The 21,698-nt window shown below is 40.1% G+C and overlaps 1 protein-coding gene across 1 annotated transcript in view; it reads right to left on the bottom strand.

Moving 5' to 3' along the window:
• The window catches only part of TTC39B (tetratricopeptide repeat domain 39B), a 129,246-nt gene that overhangs the window by 50,226 nt on the left and 57,322 nt on the right, over positions 1-21,698 (bottom strand). The window contains 5 exon segments of the mRNA XM_078436791.2: positions 306-373; positions 3,895-3,971; positions 4,939-5,070; positions 7,723-7,833; positions 12,251-12,346. Of these exon segments, the coding sequence (XP_078292917.2) occupies positions 306-373; positions 3,895-3,971; positions 4,939-5,070; positions 7,723-7,833; positions 12,251-12,346 (484 nt within the window).

Genomic DNA, 21,698 nt, shown 5'->3' on the forward strand with positions numbered 1-21,698 from the left:
GATAATCTCACGCTTCTCATCTAGAGAAGCAACCAGAAAGTAGGTGTGGTGGTTGCAAAACAGTTTCTTTACAAGGCAGTGGTTCCCAACAGACTGAAATTCAAAACAGACTCTAAGGGCATTTGTGTAGGAACAAAGCTCCCTGGGGTCTTTTTTCAGCCCAAGTTTATCAGAACGGCAAGTATCTTCTGTTACAACTCTGAGTCAAAAGAACTGAAGCACTGACATAGAATGAGCCACATTTTTTCTATGTAGTGCTGGCAGGCTTCCCCAGAAATACTGATTCTAAGCCAAACATTCATTACCTGCACAAACGTGAGTGCTGCTTTCTGTAGGAGACACTCGGCATAACAGATTTCGGCATGCATTTCCTCTATTAAAAACAAATAAAATTATATTAAGGAAAATCCTATGTCCACAGTCATTGCTCTGAGATTTCAGAAAAGACTGATAGATCAATGAACCCAAGGGAGACACAAAAATCTCGCTTGTTCTGGTACTTCCACAAAAGGAGGATGATGACCTCAGTTCTCAGACCCTCAGCAAGATTTTTCTAGAATGTGTCAAATGATTTAAGGAAGTCATCTTTGGCCCCATTCAAATAGAACTCCAACGAGTCAGGCACTTGGTGCCAGAGCCCCAAACTCAGCTCACAACAGGAAACCAAAGTTTAAAAGCACTTAAAAAGAAAATTATTTAACACTAACACGTAAATTTAACACAGTTATAAAGATTGAAAAAACAATCTTCTGTTTGTGAATCCTAGCTTCCAAAATACGAAGGTATGATAGTCATGGTGATGATCAGACACATAATTACCTTAAAGAGAGAGCGCAATTCTCTGGAGTTCTGCAAAAAAGTACGGCCCTGAGTGCCAAGTCATGACGTGATATAAAAAGAGTCAGCATCAGCACCACGTCAGGCTATTTTGATCATGGAGAGATCTAGCACAGGAACAAGGCACTCACAAAAAGGACTGTGTAAAGCTATGCATATCCCAGGGACAGATGGAGTGCCCCAAAACACATGGCCCATCTTCCTAAACAATACCTTGTACTTGCAGAGATTAGGGTAGGAGAGAAACCTTTGCGTTTTTGGGTAAACAAAATCAGCAGCTTCCTGTTTTATCCATGGGATGCAAACTGGCATTTTACTTAAGGAAACAAGCTTGGCGTATTTAACAGCCTGGGCTAGGGGAAAGGTTCTGCCGTGTACTAGGTATCCCTCCTCTTCCTGGTGGTCATCCCTCCTCTCCCTGCGGGTCATCCCTCCTCTCCCTGCCGGTCATCCCTCCTCTCCCTGCGGGTCATCCCTCCTCTCCCTGCCGGTCATCCCTCCTCTCCCTCGGGTCATCCCTCCTCTCCCTGCCGGTCATCCCTCCTCATCTCCGGTCAGCTCACCTCTCCCTCGGGTCATCCCTCCTCTCTCTGCTGGTCATCCCGCCCACCCCCCGTCCATTACCTCATTTATAAAGTCCAGCTCATAATGTCTCTACTTCACAGCTGAAGAATCAAGTGAGGTGCTGCAAGCAGAGCTCACTATTCAGAGTAAGCGCTCCATTTTTGTTTGCTACTTTCGCTACGATTACTACCCTTGGCCCTCTGGATTTACTCAGCGTTCAGAGGAATAAAAGCAGTCTTCGATTTTTACAGTCACCTGAATTTCCTCTTCTTTCTATGTACATTTGTAACAAAGTGGGAACAGTTTGGAATTTCCCACTTTGAAAGCCTACTCAGTACCCCAGATTGCTGGCTTGGGCATGTGCGGGGAAGGCCCGGTGAGAGCACAAGGTGTGTAAAGGCAGGAGTGTGAAATGAGTCCGGAAAGGTAAGTCGGGGCTGAATTATGGACAACCTTAAGCGTCAGAGGCTGGGCTTGATTCAGTAGGCAACGCTGAGTCCGTGCAGAGGTATGAGCATCCAAAGGATTAGACGTATCAGGGTGAAGTTAAAAATGGACAAATCTAAGAGCAGCTCAAGGACATAATGAGAAGACAGAGCTGAAAGGTCAAGAAAATTTGAACTCTGTAGACTATACGTAAGTATCCTTCATGTTAAATCCCTTTCCCATCCTAAGTACTGCATGTACATATCTATTTTCAAAGGAAATCTGAAAAACATTCAGGGCAATACGCCAGGCACGAGAGAAGAATGGGTGTGTTCCATGTTAAACCCACGAAAAGTTTAATTAAATATACTGACTCCTGCAGACAACCAGCCACTGAAGGATGTAAATGAAAATTACCAAGAGGAAAAACAAATCACATACTAAAGCTACAATGTTTTGACATGCCTCCTTGAACACAAAGTCTGTTTGGGTTGCAGTGACAGCCAAACTCATTAGGAATAAAATGCAACTTAATTTATAAAAGTCTTGTTCCTTCACTCTGTTTGATTTATATTCCTCAGTTCTCAAAATTAGCCATTTGGCATTTATGAATAGGTACCTTACCAGAACATCTCTGAATCATAAATTCCTTAGTCTACTGAAGGAAATATCTTCAGCCTGCATTAAAATGTTAATTAAACATGGCTTTGGATGTACAAGTCTAAATTAACCTGTTTTTCAGAATATGCTATAGTCACAAGCTCATTTATTTTTATTATTTTCTAATTAAGACTTTATTCTTTAAAGCAGTGTTTGATTCACAGAAAAACTGAAGGGAAGGTACAGAAATTTCCCATGTATCCCTTGCCCCATGCATGCATTACCTCCCCCGTTATCAACATCCCCCACCAGAGTGGTACGACTGATGAACCTCCATTCACACATCATAATTACCCAAAGTCCACAGTTTACATTAGAGCTCATTCTTGGTGTTGTACATTCTATGGGTTTGGACAAATGTATAAAGGCATGTACCCATCATCATGATATCATACAAAGTTTTTTCACTGCCCTAAAAATCCTCTGTGCTCCATCTACCTATTCATCCCTACACCCCATCCCCAGGCAACCACTGATCTTTTCACTGTCTCTACAGTTTTGCCTTTTCTAGAATGTTATATGCTTGCAATCATCCAGCACGTAGCCCTTTCAGATTGGCGTCTTTCACTTAGTAATATGTATTTAAAGTTGCTCTATGTCTTTCTGTGCCTTGATAGTTCATTTCTTTTTAGCACTAATTAATCGTCCATTTGTCTACATGCACCACAGTTTATTTAGCCATTCACCTACTGAAAGACATCTTGGTTGCTTACAAGTCTTGGCAATTACAAATAAAGATGCTGTAAACATCTACGTGCAGATTTTTGTGCTGGTCCTAAGTCTTCAGCTCCATTGTGTAAATATTGAGGAGACTGATTACTGGTTTGTAAGGCCAAACAAAGCATGTACAGTTTTGTAAGAAATTGCCAAACTGTCTCCCCTAAAGTAGCTATACAATTTTGCATTCTCATCAACCATGGTGTTTTTGATGTTTCAGATTATGGACATTCTAATAGGTGTATAGTAGCATCTTCTCATTTGTTTTATTTTTTTAATAATCAGGAAGAAGTAACCTCCTACCTTATTCCAGATTTTCTGAAGTGTCATGTCAAAGACATTATAAAAAGGTAAGAACGCAGCACCATCTATTTTCAAGATGTCTCTCTCAGCCATACATGAACACTCTGTTCCCTTTACTACAAGCCTACAAGAAAATGTGTGAGGTACAACGGAAAGAGCTGTGGCTTACAAAAAGGCAGGTGGAACCTCGCTCCGCTAGGTGGGTAATCTTGAGCCATTAACCCAACTATTAACAGTGGTCACTCCTGCAGGGTGAGTTATGGTGGGAAAGAGAAAAAGATACTCCATTTACTTTACATTATATGCTTAAGTATTGAATTTTAGGAGTATGATCACGTTTTAACCTTCCCAAGACAGGGAAACATTAATCTTTTAAATGAGTCTCACCTTCAGTCAGCTGTTCCAATGAGCCCCTAGAAAGAAGACTTGAGAACGATTCCACAACTGTGCATTTTTTCCTGTATCTGTGGAGAAAAAGTAGAAGGGCGGTGGGAAATAGAAAGAAAAAATAATAATAAATCAGGCCGAGTTCACTTTCATTGGACATTCATTTCAGTCTCAGTCATACCAAAGAGTTACCAAGGAGGAACTGCAAACCTCAAACTCTAAACCCTAAAGGGCAGAGAGCACCCTTTTCAACACTGTGTACCCGGCACCCAGCCCTGAGCCGATCTCCTGTGGGCACTCCATCCACACTTACTGGACACGTGAGTGGACAAACTCGCACAACACAATGAACACTAGCCCTGCTAAGCACCTGCACGATGCTGAAATCAGTATTTCTCTGGTAAGAGGCACCCACAGGTTAAGAATCGACTTAGAGTGTGATATTGGGAAACTCTTCATTTGCAGGGTTGCAACATAATTACATGAGGATATAGTTTCACATTAAGTGTCACCAGTGCTGGTTAACAGCTGTTGCTGGGGTCTTGCTATACACACAGAGCAAAGATTAAAATAAAACTGAAAGTCCATCTCATTTTCACCAACCAGAAGTGTCCAGGTATGTCCTTTTAGACAAATAAAACTCTCCCTTCCGAATAGGCAGCATCCGCCCATATAAAAAAAGAGAGTTCCTTGCTTGGCCTGGCTTGGCAGGCAGGAGCTGAATTCGTCTGCGCCACGGAGACCCTTGGGAGATGCTTGCTGTGACTGAAGTTACCAATGGGAAAAAAAAAAAAGGCGGGGGGGAACCCGTGGAGGCACAGATGCCAACTGCTTGGCCAAACAAGAATCTTCTATAATTCCCAACAGGAACTTTCAACTCTATTAGATACAACTACGTGAGGCCAGGAGGCTTGGAAGTACAAGTCCCTTACTACAATTGTGGCCACCTCCAAACAGCTTTCCATCAGAGTGTGACACTCACTCTGTCACACAGACATAAAGGTTTGTAGTTGCATCTCAAGTATTTAATTACTCGGTTCATACTTTTGGCAGGTCTGTAATGCATCCTTCATGGCAGAAATGCCATTTTGGATGTCCTGTTGCTCGAAGGTCAGGACGGCCTGCAACACCACAATAGTACTGTAGCCCAAGGCATGGTACATACTCTCCTTAGCCCTGGGGGGCAAAAAAAAAAAAAAAAAAGGAATTAATACGTTTCAATGCAGTTTAAGAGCATTCAGGTCTTGTCTGATACTGACCAGAAGAAATCCTAGTAAAAACATATCATGACTTGTATAGCGATAAATTTTACTCCTTCACCATAATCACTGAAATAATATAGACTGTGAAAGACACGTCCCAAAAAAAAAAAAAAAAACAAAACTCAAGTATCAAGGACTTTGCAAATTACGCCCACGCAGGCAGCACTGAATGTTCCAGGTTGAAGCAGAAGCTGACAATTGTTTTTCCCCATTTCAGCACAAGGGGGCAGCCTGTGGACTCTTTTAGTAGAAAACATTTCAAAGCAAATCAATTTTTCCCAAACACCGGGAATCTACTTCCTATCTTTAGTGCTGACAGAAGTACTAAAATACAGGCCACTGGAAATGTATTTTGGGACAGAGAGATTCTGATATATTTTTTGAAAGATAAAGACCCATTTTTAAAACCAGTTCATCTCCACTCCCAGCTGGAGGCCAAAGGGAAGCAAGACTTTTGCAATAAATTAGGTTGGCCACAAAGGGCCCAGACAAAAGTACATTCTAGACTTCGTATGTAATCTAATCCCATTATCCACAGTTCCTGAATAAAGTTCTTGATAATTCAAATTACTAAATTATCAGGAAGAACTGCTTAGACTCTGACGGGCATTAATTAGTCTTAAGGTATGACACATCCCAGACTCTCAGACTGTGAAAACCTTACCATCTCTTTTCTCAAAACTTCTCATCGTGTTATTTACAAGACTCAATTAGTTATTTACAAGACTTGAAATATTAATGCGCAGTTTTGTTTTTAATTCAAATATAATCCACCACAGCCCGCTGCTATGCAAAATAAACACAAGCCACATTCTTCTTTTCCCTCATGGAAATACTCTAAACATCCTTCGGTAATTTGCAGTTTGTCCTGAATAGCAAGGTCACTGGCTGTTCAAAAGACCACAAAGGGTAACAGCAGCCCAAAGTTAATCATTTATTGTGGTCTTAAACCTCGCATTTTTTTTTAATTTTTTTTTTAATGTTTATTTTATTTTTGAGACAGGGAGAGACAGCATGAACAGGGGAGGGTCAGAGAGAGGGAGACACAGAATCTGAAACAGGCTCCAGGCTCTGAGCTGTCAGCACAGAGCCTGACGCGGGGCTCGAACTCATGGACCACGAGATCATGACCTGAGCCGAAGTCGGATGCTTAACCAACTGAGCCATCCAGGCGCCCCAAACCTCGCATTTTAAACCAAAAGCTCCAAGAGGGAAAAAAAAAAAAGTATGCAAGTGGGAAAACCTATGTTTAACGGTGAAACATGCATCAAGATGAGAGAATCTTGACTAAATAAAATACTCAATCACTTCTTGTCATTCCATGTTACCACCAGCTGGGGTGTCTGAGGCACAGGAGAGTGGGGTCTTGTGTGAATAAAAAGTGAAGGAGACAGCCAGGCAGGCAGGCTGAGAGAGGAGAGACAAACAGAAAAAGGTAGGCAGGCAAAGAGGAGGAAGACCAGGAAGCAGAGACAGAAGATGGACAGAGAAAGAAGTCTGAGGGTCTGGGAAGGACAGAGGGAAACGAGGCAGGAGACAGGCAGGGTGGACAGTGTTGGAGACAACACTGGGCCATTTTCTCGGGCTGTAGCATCTCTTTTATCCTCTGGTCCTAACCCCTGAAATACTATGTGATCACAGCTCTTCTACATCTTAATAGAACTACCACACCAGCTTCTAGGGAGGTAATTTCATTTTCTTTATTGAAGTAGGTAGTGACACACAATGTCATTTTAGTTTTAGGTGTGCAATATAGCGATTCGGCAATTCTATACATTATGCAACACTCACCACAATGAGTGTAGGAGGACTGAAGGTCCATGATCAGAATCACATTACTCTACCGACCAAAGAAAGGAGATTTCCGCTGTTGTACCCGAGCAACCTTCTAGAAAACTGTTATTAGAAGGTCTAAGTTTCATCCAAGTTAAGTGTTGCGTTTGAAGGCACAAGGTATGATTACTCCTGTCCAGCTACAGTCACACTGTGGAGTTGGGGACAGTGCTCAAGGTGACACCTAGTAAACGGGCTAAGCACAGGTTTTGCTGCCACATTTGAACAATTAACAGGTATTATCAACTGAAATTAAACTGCTTAACTTATTTATCACATAAATAGGGAGTCCAAATAACATTTTTTATTATCTTAAATTTCTTTTAAAGAAAAGTTTTTAACATTTGAGATTAGTATATTCTAATTTTTCCCATCCCCATTTCAAAGGGAACTTCTGTCAAAGGTATTTAAGCTTTAGAGGCATATCCATTAAAGTATCTCACTGGAAAGAGCAAAATGAAACTCCACAAAACTATATGAGACAACAATATTTGAACACATATAGAAATTAAAATATGAGAATCAGAAACTTTCTACTGATTAAATTTGGAAAAAAACAGATTTTTTTTTTAACTGGATATTAAAACTGACCAAAAGTAAGGCGTCTCAACCAAATTAGCTTAGAAATATTCAGGTGGCAATGCAGATATGCTGCCTGACAAGCACTATATCAAAGACTCATCAGAAACGTCTGTAAAAATGTATTTTATCTAAAAGAAATTAAGTTAATTACCATGGTCGAAGCAACTCTAAGGCATCCGTGAATTTGTTACTCAGAAATAAGTTCAATGCCACTGAACATTCTTCTAGGCCACACTTGAGATCCACCTTCACTGATGTTGACCTAAGGATCAAGAAAAAAATACATAGCATTTCAATAGCTTTTACTATTAGAAGTTGTTGCGGGTGTGTGTGTGTGTGTGTGTGTGTGTGTGTGTGTGTGTGTGTGTACCCTTTGGAGAAAGAAAGACTGGGATTCTAACCCTTCTGAAACCTTCTAAAGCCTTCCTTATCTGTAAAATGGGAATACCACCACCTTCGTGAAAATGTCATGAGGATGGAATAAATCAACAAATAAGGCTGATAGCCCTCACAAAGACCACAAGGGTGGGAACTACCTTGATTCATAGGACAGGGAAAGTTATTATGTTTTAGTTTGATTATGCAGGGGGAAAAAATGTGCTTCAGTGGAAAACTGATTATCATCTAGACCGTAGAAGAGACTCCTTCAGATTGCTTTTGATTCTATAGGAACTGTCTTGCAACTCTGCACATTGTATTTTCTTTTTTAGTTTTTTTTTTTCAATGTTTATTTTATTTCTGAGAGAGAGAGAGAGAGAGAGAGAGAGAGAGAGAGAGAGGACGAGTGCATGCACGCAAGCAGGGGAGGGGCAGAGAGAGAGGGAAACACAATCCGAAGCAGGCTCCAAGCTCCAAGCTGTCACCAAAGAGCCGGATGTGGGGCTCAAACCCACAAACCACGAGATCATGACCTAAGACTAAGTCGGATGCTTAACCGACTGAACCACCCAGGCCCTTTGTGTTTTCTTTTTTAATTTGAGTATAGTCAACACACAATGTTACATTAGTTTCAGGTATACAACACTGTGATTCAACTTCTCTATAGTTATGCTAACTGCTCACAAGTGTAGCTACCAGCTGTCACCATACAATGCTATTATAATATCATAAACTATATTCCCTATGCTGTGCCTTTTATGCCCATGACTTATTTGTTCCCTAAGTGGAAGCCTGTACCTCCCACTCTCTTTCACCCATTTTGCCCATTCACCCATGCCCCTTCCCTCTAGCCAACCATTAGTTTGTTTTCTTTATTTATGAGTCTGAATCTGCATTTTTTTTGTTTATTCACTTGTTTTTTAGACTCCACATGTAAGTGAACTCATGATATTTGTCTTTCTCAATCTGATTTATTGCACTTAACATTATACCCTCCAGGTCTATCTGTGTTGTTGGAAATGGCAAGATCTCAACCTTTTTATGGCTGAGTAATATTCCATAGTACATATATACACCATCTTCTCTATCCATTAATCTGTGGACACTTAGGCTGCTTCCATATGTTGGCTATTGTAAATAATGCTGCAATAAACATAGGGGTGCATATACCTTTTTGAATTAGTGTTTTCGTTTTCTTTAGGTAAATACCCAGTAGTGAATCATATGGTATTTCTACTTTCACTTTTTTGAGGAACTTCCATACTGTTTTCCACAGTGGCTATACCGTTTTACATTCCCAGCAACAATGCACAAGGGTTCCCGTTTCTCCACATCCTGGCCAACACTTACTATTTCTTCTCCCCCACCCCCCCCCCGCCACCCCCGCCTTTTTTTAGGCATTCTGACAAGTATAACTGATACCTCACTGTGGTTTTGATTTGCATTTCCCTGATGATTAGTGATGTTTAGCATCTTTTCATGTGTCTTGGTCATCTGTATATCTTTTTGCAAAAATATCTATTCGGGTCCTCCAACCATTTTTTAATCAGTGTTTTTTTAGTGTTGCATCGCAACTCTGTAAATCATAAGTAACTGATAGCAATGCAAAGTAACTGTTGTCTACAGACATGTAAACTCAGTAGGCAGGTTCAATGACCTTTTCTCCTTCCTGTAAGGAGTTAGTTTTGCTGACTTCGGACATTAATTTCAACGTTCCTTAAGTCCATATAAATTTGTGCTGTTTTGATTTCTCCTTTGAATCTATTATAACATCTGCCTAGCTCCCTCACTGATTAATGAGTTAAGCAAAATCTTTAACATGCGTTCGTTTTTATGTTTGTATAATCATTATGATTTTACCCTTTATTAAAAATTACCTGTTAGTTATTTATGACTGACAGAAGTTTTGCTCTTTAAAATCAGAGCCCTCTCCAAAATGTTTTGTGTAACAACTTTTAACAGGAAAATATTTTGGCAAGTAAATGAGCAGTATGATGATTTATTTAAAAGTACTTAAAATCGAATTTCCATGCCACCAACCTCTCCAAATTCATGCCTTCAAACATGAAAACAAAATCCCACCTCAGTTACGTTTCTAGCAGCAGGCTGGCTAATGTAGGTGTTCTGAGCACATTTAAGGTAGGCGAGACTAAGCTATGATGTTCGACAGGATAGGTGTATTAAATGGATTTTTGATTTACAGTGGGTTTATTAGAACATAAGCCCATCATAAGTCAAGGAAGACCTATAAATGTTGATGCAGTAGTTACCTAGGAAACTATCAGATGACTTAGAGGTTAACTCTGAGGGAGAAAACTCCTACTTCTAAAGAAAGCTCAGATTTCCATAAGCAGGGACATATGGAATGAAAGAGTAATGTGAAAAATAAATGCCTAAAGATCCTCGGAAGTTATTTTCAACCTCATTTCCATTCATCAATCTTCAAATTATTGCACCCCATCTCTGTACGGTGAGAGCCGAGTCTTGCGACAGGCTGCCAACTTCAGGAGTGTTACGAACACACTCACAAATAGCTGAGATTTCAAAGGCAGACTCTGAAATGCTAAAGATCTACTGTACAACTTAAAGTTCAATAAACCTGTAAGGACAGATAAAAAGCACTTTCTCGTGGTACTAAAGCATAGCTTTAACAGGGTTGCCTCAATAAATGATCATAAATGATAAAGGAACAACATACATTTTGAAAAAGAAACAATTAGTTACATTAATTGGAGAATAGGCAGGAAAAGAAAACATTACTTAGCAATTCAATGTGAAATTATTACAAAAAATATTAATGGACAGGAAAAATGCCATGATATATTAACTTTCAAAAAGCAGGTCACCAGGCTGGTTCAGTCAGTGAAGCATGTGACGCTAGATCTCAGGGTTATGAGTTCAAACCCCACATTGGGTATAGAGATTAGGGAAAAATAAAATTAAAAAAAAAAAAAAAGGCAGACTACAAAAAAAAGGTGGAGGGGCAGGGCAAAAAATAATAATAAAATAAAAACGAGGTTACTAAATAGGATATTTAATATGATCCCAATTAATAAAAAATCAGTATCTCTATACATGAAGAAAAAAAGAAATAGTACCAAAACACAAAAAAGTTACAGTGATGGTAATACACATTTTATTTTCTCCTTTGTGCTTTTCTATATTTCCTGAATTTTCTATATTCAACATTTCTTAAAATGCTCCTTAAGCCAAGGTTATAAGAATATTAAGTAGAAAAATAATCATACTACAATATTCAATGAAAACCCTATGGTTGCATCCATATCAAAAAGTATATGCCCAGGGGGTGCCTGGGTGGCTCAGTAGGCTAAGCTTCCAACTCCTGATTTCAGCTCAGGTCATGATCTCACAGTTGGTGAGTTCAACCCCCGCGTTGGGCTCTGTGCTGACAGCAAGGAACATGCTTGGGATTCTCTCTCTCTCTCCCTCTCCCTCTGCCCCTCCCCTACTTGTGTGCACTCAAGCTCTCTCACTCTCTCTCTCAAAATAAGTAAACATTACACAGAAAAGAAAAGAGAGGAGAGGGGGGAAGGGGGAGGGGGAGGGGAAGAGGAAGGGAGGGAAAGGAAAAGGAAGGGGAGGGGGAGGGGAAGAGGAAGGGAGGAAAAGGAAAAGGAAGGGGAGGGGGAGGGGAAGAGGAAGGGAGGAAAAGGAAAAGGAAGGGGAGGGGGAGGGGAAGAGGAAGGGAGGAAAAGGAAAAGGAAGGGGAGGGGGAGGGGAAGAGGAAGGGAGGAAAAGGAAAAGGAAGGGGAGGGGGAGGGGGAGGGGGAGGGGGAGGGAAGGGAAGGGAAGGGAAGGAAAAGAGAAAAGAGAAAAGAGAAAAGAGAAAAGAGAAAAGAAAAGAAAAGAAAAGAAAAGAAAAGAAAAGAAAAAAAAAGATACATGCTGAGGAAAAAGACTAGAATGAAATACACCAAAATAACAGTCTGTGTTTAAGAGGTCATATTTACGGTGGCTGTTTCTCCTTTCTTCCATTTTCTTCAATGCCTGGCAATGTGGTTATATTATTTTATATGTGAAATTAATGATCTAAAACTTGTTTAAATAAAAGAGACTCAAAAGAGAGCTATGCCCCAAATGTTGTCATTTAGTTGTGCTCCTTTTGCTTTGACAGGGCCACCTCTTCAGAGTCCCTTGGCAGCTCCGTCTGCCCCTCCTAATTTGTCAAATGGACATCAGTCAGCAAAACACAAAGCCCTGTTCTAACATCAACATTACAATTCACCAACGGCTTGGACCGCTCTCCCAACATCCCTAAAACACCTGCACCTCTTCCTGACCTGTTCACGTTAGATGATCCGTGCCGTCCAGTGGACTGTTTTGTGTCAAGTGATGCAAAGGGTTGGCTGCTTGCTGCCATATCTGTGCGAGAAAACCTATTAATAAAAAAAGCAGAATGAGGTTTTTATTTCTTTGTCTTACAGGAAAAGACCACATAAATTCAAGTATACAACATAAGCCCTCCAATTATTTAGTACATCTCACCTCCATTTCTAATCAATTCGGAAAATCAAGTAACAAAAATCTATCTACTGTTACATGGTGAACATTCCTGAAACACAGCACCAATAAAATAACCTTTTTTTTTCCTAGTACACACACACAAAAAAATCAACCAAAATCGGCTCCCCCAAAGCTCTCCACCCAAAGACAACAAGACAACATTGTATCTTGTATATAAATATCCTTCCAGAACTTTTCCCAAGTAAATCTATACAGATATTTTTATATTTTATTAATGGAATATTATTGAGGGGCACCTGGGTGGCTCAGTTGGTTAAGTGTCCAACTTTGGCTCATGATCTCACGGTCATGATCTCATGGTCCCTGAGTCCAAGCCCCATGTCGGGCTCTGTGCTGTCAGTTCAGAGCCTGGAGCCTCCTTCAGATTCTGTGTTCTCTCTCTCTCTCTCTCTCTCTCTCTCTGCCCCTCCCCCGGTCAGGCTCTGTCTCTCTGTCTCTCAAAAAATGAATAAATGTTTAAAAAAAATTTTTTTTTCCATAAAAATAAATGGAATATTATTGAAAGGAAGGAAAAACTTTTCTCTGACCCTCTTAGAGTCCCCGGCTGGGTCTGAAGATAAAACGGACAAAGACTGATTATCAGGAGAAAAGCATATAAATTTTGTTGAACTGGTATAAGTATGTGAGGGCCTTCACAAGAGAATGAAGACCAGCAGGAAGTTTTCAAATCTGTGAAAAATTGGCAAGACAAAGGGCCTGGGGTAGGGGTAGAAAACGATGAAGTAACTAGGAAGATAAGGGTCACTTTCAAAGGCTTGCAGATACAAATGTCTTTCTCCAGTAAAAGGATAATTTATTTCCAGCCTTTAGGCAGAAAAGGGAGAGCTATTACAGTGTTTGCTCCTTCTAGATTGCCTTCAGCTCAAAATGATTTACAGGTCAAACAGGCATATTTTGGGGTGATATATTCTAGTTTCCTTCATTGTATGTTTAATTTATCCTGAATCTTTTCTTATAGTTACTGTAACATAATTTGTTACCTGCCCCTTATTTTGGGGGCATGTAAATTGCTCCCGATGTTTTGCGATTACAAACAATATTGTAATAAGCTCTTTACTGACTTGCCTGATCGTTTCCTGAGGATAAATTCTTGAGTTAAAGAGCGTGTGTTTTGTTAGGGATCCTCTTTTTAAAAACAGCTTCATTTCTCATTATATATACACCACAGAGTTCTACAGTAACATTCAGGAGGTGGAGACTGATCTGGTTGGCAGATGCTTAGGCCATTTCATCAACCCAGGGCTCCCACCACAGACACATGGAGGCGGGGCCATGCTAGAAAAGGAAATTTTCATGGAGTAAGAATAAGCTCCCCCGCCCCCAACGCCCGTATTGTAATAGAATCACCAGCCTCCTGCTTCCGTTCTTAACTGTACCCAAGCCTAGAGAGAAAAGGGCTATTGACTGCCCTTTTAGGAAAGCTTTATTTTTTTTTTTAATTCTAAGATGTGCAATGCCCTCAGTTAAGTGGAGTTTGATTATAGCCCACCTTTCAGACCTCCCAATGCCTTGTAATATTTTATATTCAACATTCATCTTGTCTTGAATATATCAAGTTCCCAAAATTTTATACATCAGGTTAGGGGAAAATCAAGGTTCTTCTTACAAAGGTGGTTGGATGTGGGTGGTAGGAGAAAAGAAAACCCCACAGCTAGGAAGAAATGTACTTTAGGCTGGTTATTTTCCATCACAAGACTATTTCACCAGAACAGAGGAAGCACTGAGCACTTACATAAACCAGACTCTAGGGCAGTGACAGCTACCTCTGCTTAGGAGCAAAAAGAAAAAAGATCTATTCAAAAGGTCATCTATCCATTTGGACCACTCTTGCCCATCTGTTCTATTACAGATTTATTTACAAGGGCCAGCAAAACATGGTCTCTGAAATTACTGTACCATTTACCTTCAGTTTTAATTACAAAATTCTCCTCAATTTCAAATTTTGAAATTTTTATTTAATGAAAACTAATTATTTTCCTTTAACATTTCTGATTTTGAGGGCATACTTAGAAACAACCTCCCTCCATAAACATTATATACCATAATTTTACCAGTGCTATTACCTTTTAATATTCAATTTTTTGATCTATTTATATAATTTGAATATATAGTACAAGAGAGTGCTGTGTATTTTTTAATCTTTGGCATTTTTCCCAAGATAATTTTTAAAAGACCACATCTTTTGCCCCAGTGATTTGACAATATATGACATACCATATATATATAAAACACTGAAATTTATTAAGTTCTGCTAAATTCAAGCCTGCTATGCCAGGTAAATGCTGCATGTTTGAGAGTTACAATTACAGTGTCTTCACCAGACACGATAGACTTGAATTTAGCAGAACTTAATTATTAATAATGTTAGATTTTATTCACATATTCAGAGGTATAAAAGTTTAGATTAGATCCTTCTAGTCCTTTATGTTTTTGTATACATGTCCATGAAGTCCCAGAAACTCTACAGTATTTTAAAATTTGTACTAATATCCCAGTAAGTATATCACGCTACAAACTCATTTTTTTATTCAACGCTATTTTTTGATGTAGACCTAATTCACTCACCTACACTACATCATATTTCATCAAGAACCTATTTTCTTCTTTTTTTATGATAAATGCTTCCAATACAGAGAGAAAATGACAGGAGTATATCTGGAATCTTTTGCATACAGTGAGAGCTAAATTTAATTGTTTCCCACATGGATAGGCAATTATCCCAACACCAATGAATAACTCATCCTTCAGCTACTCTTGGCTTGGAAATAACACAAAAGGAAGAGCACACATCCTCTCAACGCTCTTGGAGCAGTAACAGGTGCACCAAGGAATATTTCTATCCAACTCTAGATTCAACCTCCCCCAGAAAGGCAGTCTTAACCAGTCGGTCAGGAAATTTCCCCATCTGGGGCCAATGAGTCTGCCTCACTGAGTGGCCAGAAGGGCATTCCCCATCCCCCAGAGGAAGATGAGGTCATCTGCATGATAAGACCTGTCGCTATTCCTCCTAAGGGAGAGAAATCTCATCTGGAACAATCCTTTTCTTTGGTAATAACTTTCTGGCCCCCACCTTCTCCCTATAAAAACCTTCCCTTTTCTTACAACTCCTCTACTTGCTAGATGGGATGCTGCCCAATTCATCAATCTCTTAATGAAGCCAATTAGATCTTCAAATTTACTGGGTTGAATTTTGGGGGTTTTTGTGTTTTTATTTTTTTAATGTTTATTTATTTCTGAGAGAGAGCGCGTGCAAGCATGAGTGGGGGAGGTGCGGAGAGAGGGAGACACAAAATCCCAAACAGGCTCCAGGCTCTGAGCTGCCAGCACAGAGCCCGATGTGGGGCTGGAACTCATGAACTAAGACATCGTGACCTGAGCAGAAAATGGACGCTGAACCAACTGAGTCACCCAGGCGCCCCTGAATTTTGGTTTTTTGTTTTTTTTTTTAAACACTATCTCTACAATACTACATTTCCACATCTATACACATTTATTCAGGTCTGATCTTATTTCCTTTACTAAAGGTTTCTATTATATGGAACACTGCTCTGATGTTCAGATATCCTCCATGCAAAACGATCCTTAGATCACTTCAGTTTTATAATCTGTACCACCAAAGTGAGCACAATTGTTAAAAATTTAGGGGTGCCTGGGTGGCTCAGGCGGTTAAGCGTCCGACTTCTTCTACTCAGGTCATGATCTTGCGGTTTGAGAGTTGGAGCCCCGCCGTCGGGCTCTGTGCTGACAGCTCTGAGCCTGGAGCCTGCTTCAGATTCTGTCTCCTCCTCTCTCTGCCCTCCCCTGCTCATACTCTGGCTCTGTCTCTCAATAATAAATAAACATTAAAAAAAATTAAAAAAAAAAAAAAATTTAACCAAGGGGCACCTGGCTGGCTCAGTCAGTAGAGCATGCAACTCTTGATATCAAGGTCATGAGGGCAAGCCCCACGTTGCATTACTTAAAAAATAAGAAAGATTAAAAAAACAATTTAACCAAATAGAATGACTTGTCTGTTCTACTCCTATGCAAGGTATTATATTCAGAAGTTAAAAGAAATGTATTTTCAGCTGGTGAAAAATACTGTGATTAGGTTGACAGAGCCTAGGAAAAACAATACATTATATCTCAATTACAGGGATGAGTATGTTGGAACATTTGTCCTTCTCTTGCCCTGATTTTACTGCTTTATTTTTTTTTTAAGTTTTTAAACAGCTTCACTGAGATATAAATTCACAGACCATACAATTCTCCCATTTAAAGCATACAATCAATGGCTTTTAGTATGTTCTTAGAGGTGTGCAACTATCACCACAATCTGTATTTTGTCACTCGAAAGAAACTCTGTCCATCCATTAGCTGTCACTCCACATTTCCCCCTCCATCTCTTGTTTTAGGCAGTCACCCATCTGCTTTCAATATGAGCAGATTTTTCTTGGTCTGGACATTTCATATTAATGGAATTATACAATATGTGGTCTCTCATGACTGGCTTTTCCATTCAGCATAATGTCTTCAAGATACATGTTGATATATCTGTACATCATTCCTTTTTATTGCCAAATAACATTGCATTGTATGGATATAACACATTTTGTTTACTGTTTCATTAGTTTATGGATATATGTGTTATTTCTGCTTTGGGGATATTTTGAATAATGTTATTAAAATTCATGAACAAGTTCTAATGTAGACATATATTTCATTTCTCTTGAGTATACGCCTATGAAGACAACTGCTGAGTCGTATTGTAAGTTAATGTTTGACATTCTGAAGAACTGTCAGACCATTTTTCCAAGTGACTATGTGATTTTACATTCTTACCAGCAATGTAGGGAAGTTCCAATTTCTCCACATCTTGTCCAACACTTATTAAAATTGTCTATCTTAGTGGGTGTGACAGTATCTCATTGTGGTTTTGACTTGCATTTACCTAATGACTAAGGACGTTGAGCATCTTTTAGCTACTTAATGGCCATTTGTATATCTTTGGAGAAATGTCTATTCAGGTTCTTTGGCCATTTTTTAAATGGGCTATTTGTCTTTTTATTATTGAGTTTCATACTGCTGTAATTTTTAATCACTAGGTAAAACTATTTTCAAATGAAAAGCTTACAGCTACTTCTTTATAATTTTTTCCTCTCATTCAAATCATAATTAGCAGAATCGATTCAAATTTAATTTCTCCAGTAAAGCCAACGCAATGTGCTATGTTCCAGAACAGTGAAATAAAAGATATGCCATTTTCAAAGGAAGGATAAAAAAGAAATAAAATTTTCAAAAACTAATAAAAACACACTTCATATCCTTCATGTTTTTTCCTCTCTTTGGGGGAGAAAAGGAAGGAAAGCAAACAGGCCAAATGTTACTCTCTTGGAGGCACCATTTATATAATTTACAGTCTGGACCATGTCCACTGGAGCCATAAACACAAAACTCCAGTGGACGTCACCACCAGGTTTCCAGGAAATCTACTGCTTACCATTTTGGACCATATGATCAGCTTGTGTTTCTTACTAAAGAAAACCGCTCACCAGACCAAATTCTGCCCAGTGGAGGATTCCTTCCAAACAGCCACTCTCATTGCCGGATATTAAAGAAGAAGAGAGGTACGGCAGCTGCAGCTAGTATAGCAAGAACAGCCCAGAAATCAACGGGTGCCCCAAATATGCCGTACTGGCAACCTCAATCCCAGACCCGTCGCCAGTGTTACAGAGTCAAGGCAAAGGGATGTCAACATTCACTCTGCACTAGAGCCCTGTTCCTGTAGAGGGAAGATCTAAAAAGCTGGAAGAGGCCAAAGGGCAAGCACCAACAAAGAATACAATGATTCTAATAAATCAGGTATTAATGAATTGATAAGCTAAATAATCTGCCCCTAAATAATCCTCGCTGAGACTTAGCACAAAGGCTCCCTCAATCACAACTGTTCACGTTCTTTCATATTATGTGTAGGGCTTGGGTGATTTTTTATATTCTTCATGCTTTTCTTACTTTTTTCAAGTTTTCAAAAATGATCATGAGCTATTTTTAGTAATTGGGAAAAAAGTATATATTTTGAGCAATTTAAGTTCAAATTCATGAAGGGGACATTTAAATATTAATTTAAGGAAACACCTTCTGATCACCCCTTTTATATCACACATAGCTTACAACAGTTCTCCGGAAAAATATATAAGAAGAGTGTATTATTTTTAGCCCTTTCCAAGTGAGGAAGTTAGAATGCATCACTACCCAATGTGTTTCTAATGTAATTTTACATCTCTTAGAACCCTTCCAAATTTTCACTACTTTGAAAAAGGCAGGACTTAAATGTTGCAGTTTTTCTAATTTTACCTTTTCTATTCCCTACATTGATAACACACTCCAGTGCTATTTTAAAGTTCTGAACTTAAAATACCTGTAATACAATATTCCCAAATTGTTTTCAAACTTATTATTTTATATATACATTTATGATTTCCACCTGATTTTTAATGTATCTACCTATTGGCTGAAAATGGGTTTATTCCTTTATTGAAGGGAACTGGCTCTCACGGATGGAAATCAGCAGATGCTATCAGGGGTTCTCGATATCAGCCCTATTTCCATCTTTGGCGGCTCTGAAAAATGCAGTCCACAGGGCCTGTGTGGGTGTCAGCAAGGTATATGCCAAGTGTCCCCTTAGCCTAATAAGAAATATGGAAGTGGAAGGTCCGTTAAAATAGATTCACTGGAAAGGTACTTCCTTTCACCCTAATTTTACATTTTTATCAGAAACCGGGATTAAGACAAAAAAACAAGGTAACCAACTCAGCAAAAATCAATTAATTAATAAAGCAAGCAAGCAAGCTGGAAAAGGAAGCAGGGAATGGACCACAATCTGAAACAGTAATCCACCGGGTCCCTGGGTGGCTCGGGCGGTTAAGAGTCCAACTCTTGATTTCAGCTCAGGTCGTGATCTCATGGTTCGTGAGTTCAAGCCCCATATCAGGCTCCGTGCTGACAGTGCAGAGCCTGCTTGAGATTCTCATTCTCTTTCTCTCTCTGCCTCCCCCCTTCAAATAAATAAACATTAAAAAAAAATAAAAATAAAAACTAAAAAAGTAATGCGCTAAATGAAAGGGTTCCATTCAGTAAACTAAAATTTAATTTTCACACATAAACATCTGGGAGCACCACGCTGCAAGCATTCTATCAGGTGTTAGACACATAAAAGTCATACAGTTCATGATCTCAAAGATGATATCTGAAAATATAGACTTTAAATAACTTACAACGTTTTGCTACCATGTTGCTAAGTCACGTTGTTTTTATCCTGCTTAAGAGTGCCTAAATTTGGATCAACAGTCCAACTAAAAAGCCTGTGTTCATGTCAGCAAGCTGTCTGCTGTGTCCCCCAGGCCAACCTGCCATGCCAGTGGGGACTCTGCCTACCTGAATAAAGAGACAAGCGCGTGGAGGTCGGCAGTACTGGCATCTGCTCCCAACAACCACATCTGGCCTGAGAACCACACTGTTCTAAAAGGACCAACAACTGGAAATGCAACCAGGAGCCGACAGCCAGGGAAAGAAAGGACTCAAAGCCAGTTCTGAAAGCAGAGCAGCTTAACTCAGGAACAAGCAGAGCTGGAGGAAAGCAGAGAAAAGGAAAGAACAAACATTCCCTCCCTCGCTCACGTGGAGAAGGTTCCGATTCCCCCTTCTAGACCACCCTCTCTGGACCGCATCCTACTCCCAAATGACTCAGAACAACATATAGTAATGTGCATACAGAAAAAGAATAATCAAACAAATGTGGCAAACTGTGAAAAATGGGGGAGGGGTATATAAAAGTTCTCTGTGTCATTCTCATACTCTTTTGAGAAGTTTGAATGTACTGCAAAATAATGTTTTTAAAAGACAGCAGAGCATGACTCTGGAGCAAAGGACAAAGACAGGGTCAAATGAGGGTGGCCATAGACCTTGGGCACCTGGGGACCAGCCAATGCCAGTGAGGAATGCCAAGCCCTCGGGGTCACGGGTACACCAACAGATCCGGCCATCACAGGTGCTTGGGCAAAGGGAGCAAAAGGCCAGAGGTTAATGCAAAAACATCCACTTAGATGAGACTATTAACCGAAGGGCAATAGCCAGAGTAGGGCTCTGTCCCCACAGATCGTGTTCCTGCACTCAGGTGCTGCTGGGAAGGAGAGGCAAGGGGAACCTTTGAGGAGGAAGATACAGGCCTGATGCAGAGTTTAAATTTTTACTGGACTGGGCACTTACCTCTCCCACTACTCCCCCCCCCAGAAAAAAATCAGAGTCACTCCAAAAGAGACTATTTGAAATGTGAACAGAGGATGTGCTCTTTCACTGACAACTTAATGTTTTTTGTTTTTTTTTTTCTGTCCTCACTGGGGATGTGAATTCCAGAGCAAAATGAGAACAGTTGAAAAGAACAAAAGTTCATTTTCATGTAAAATATAAAGCATGCCTCAGACCCTGCTCACTAAGAAAGAGGACAGCAGCACTTAGGGTTTCTTCGGGGGGGGGGGGGGGGGGGGGAACAAACTGCTCCCAACAAATGCCGTTTTTCCTGCTCACAGACTCGGCAAATGGGACAGAGCTGGAAACTAAAACCAGAGCCTGTATCTTTGCAGATTCTTTCCTTAAGCAAAGCAAATGGTACTCCTTTGCATTATTTAAAACAAACAGCAATGGAATGTCAGATTGGCAAGAGATCTAGGCAGCTACAATGTCATTTTGCTGGTTTTTAATTAAAAAAACAACCAAAACCCTTATTGGAGGGTTTTCTTCTTTCTAACAGAAAGCTAGTACCTAATCTATTATTAGTCACCCTTTCTCACCGCCCCGTCATGTGACTCAGGAGAAGCATGCTGGGGCACGAGGCTGAACGCTGGGTTTCTGCCCCAGATGTGCAAGTCACCTGCAAGCCGTGACACCCTGGACCATTCACCACCTCTATGGATTCCAGTGTCCTCATGTGCAAAAGACAGCGAAGGGATACCAATCACAGAAAGCAGAAAGGTGGTTGCCAGGGGCTGGGGAGGGCAGTGGGGAGCTGCTGTTCAAGGGGTACCGAGTTCCCACTTTACAGGATGAAAGACTTCTGGCGAAGGATGGCGGCGATGGCAGCACGACCGCGTGAACGTACTTCGCGCCACTGAACAAGGGGTGGAGACGGGAAGGTCTATGTTAGGTGTATTTTGTCACAGGGAAGAAGAA

This window comes from Panthera onca, chromosome D4 (genome assembly GCF_046562875.1).
Source record: "Panthera onca isolate mPanOnc1 chromosome D4, mPanOnc1 haplotype 2, whole genome shotgun sequence".
In the NCBI taxonomy this organism is placed as follows: Eukaryota; Metazoa; Chordata; class Mammalia; order Carnivora; family Felidae; genus Panthera; species Panthera onca.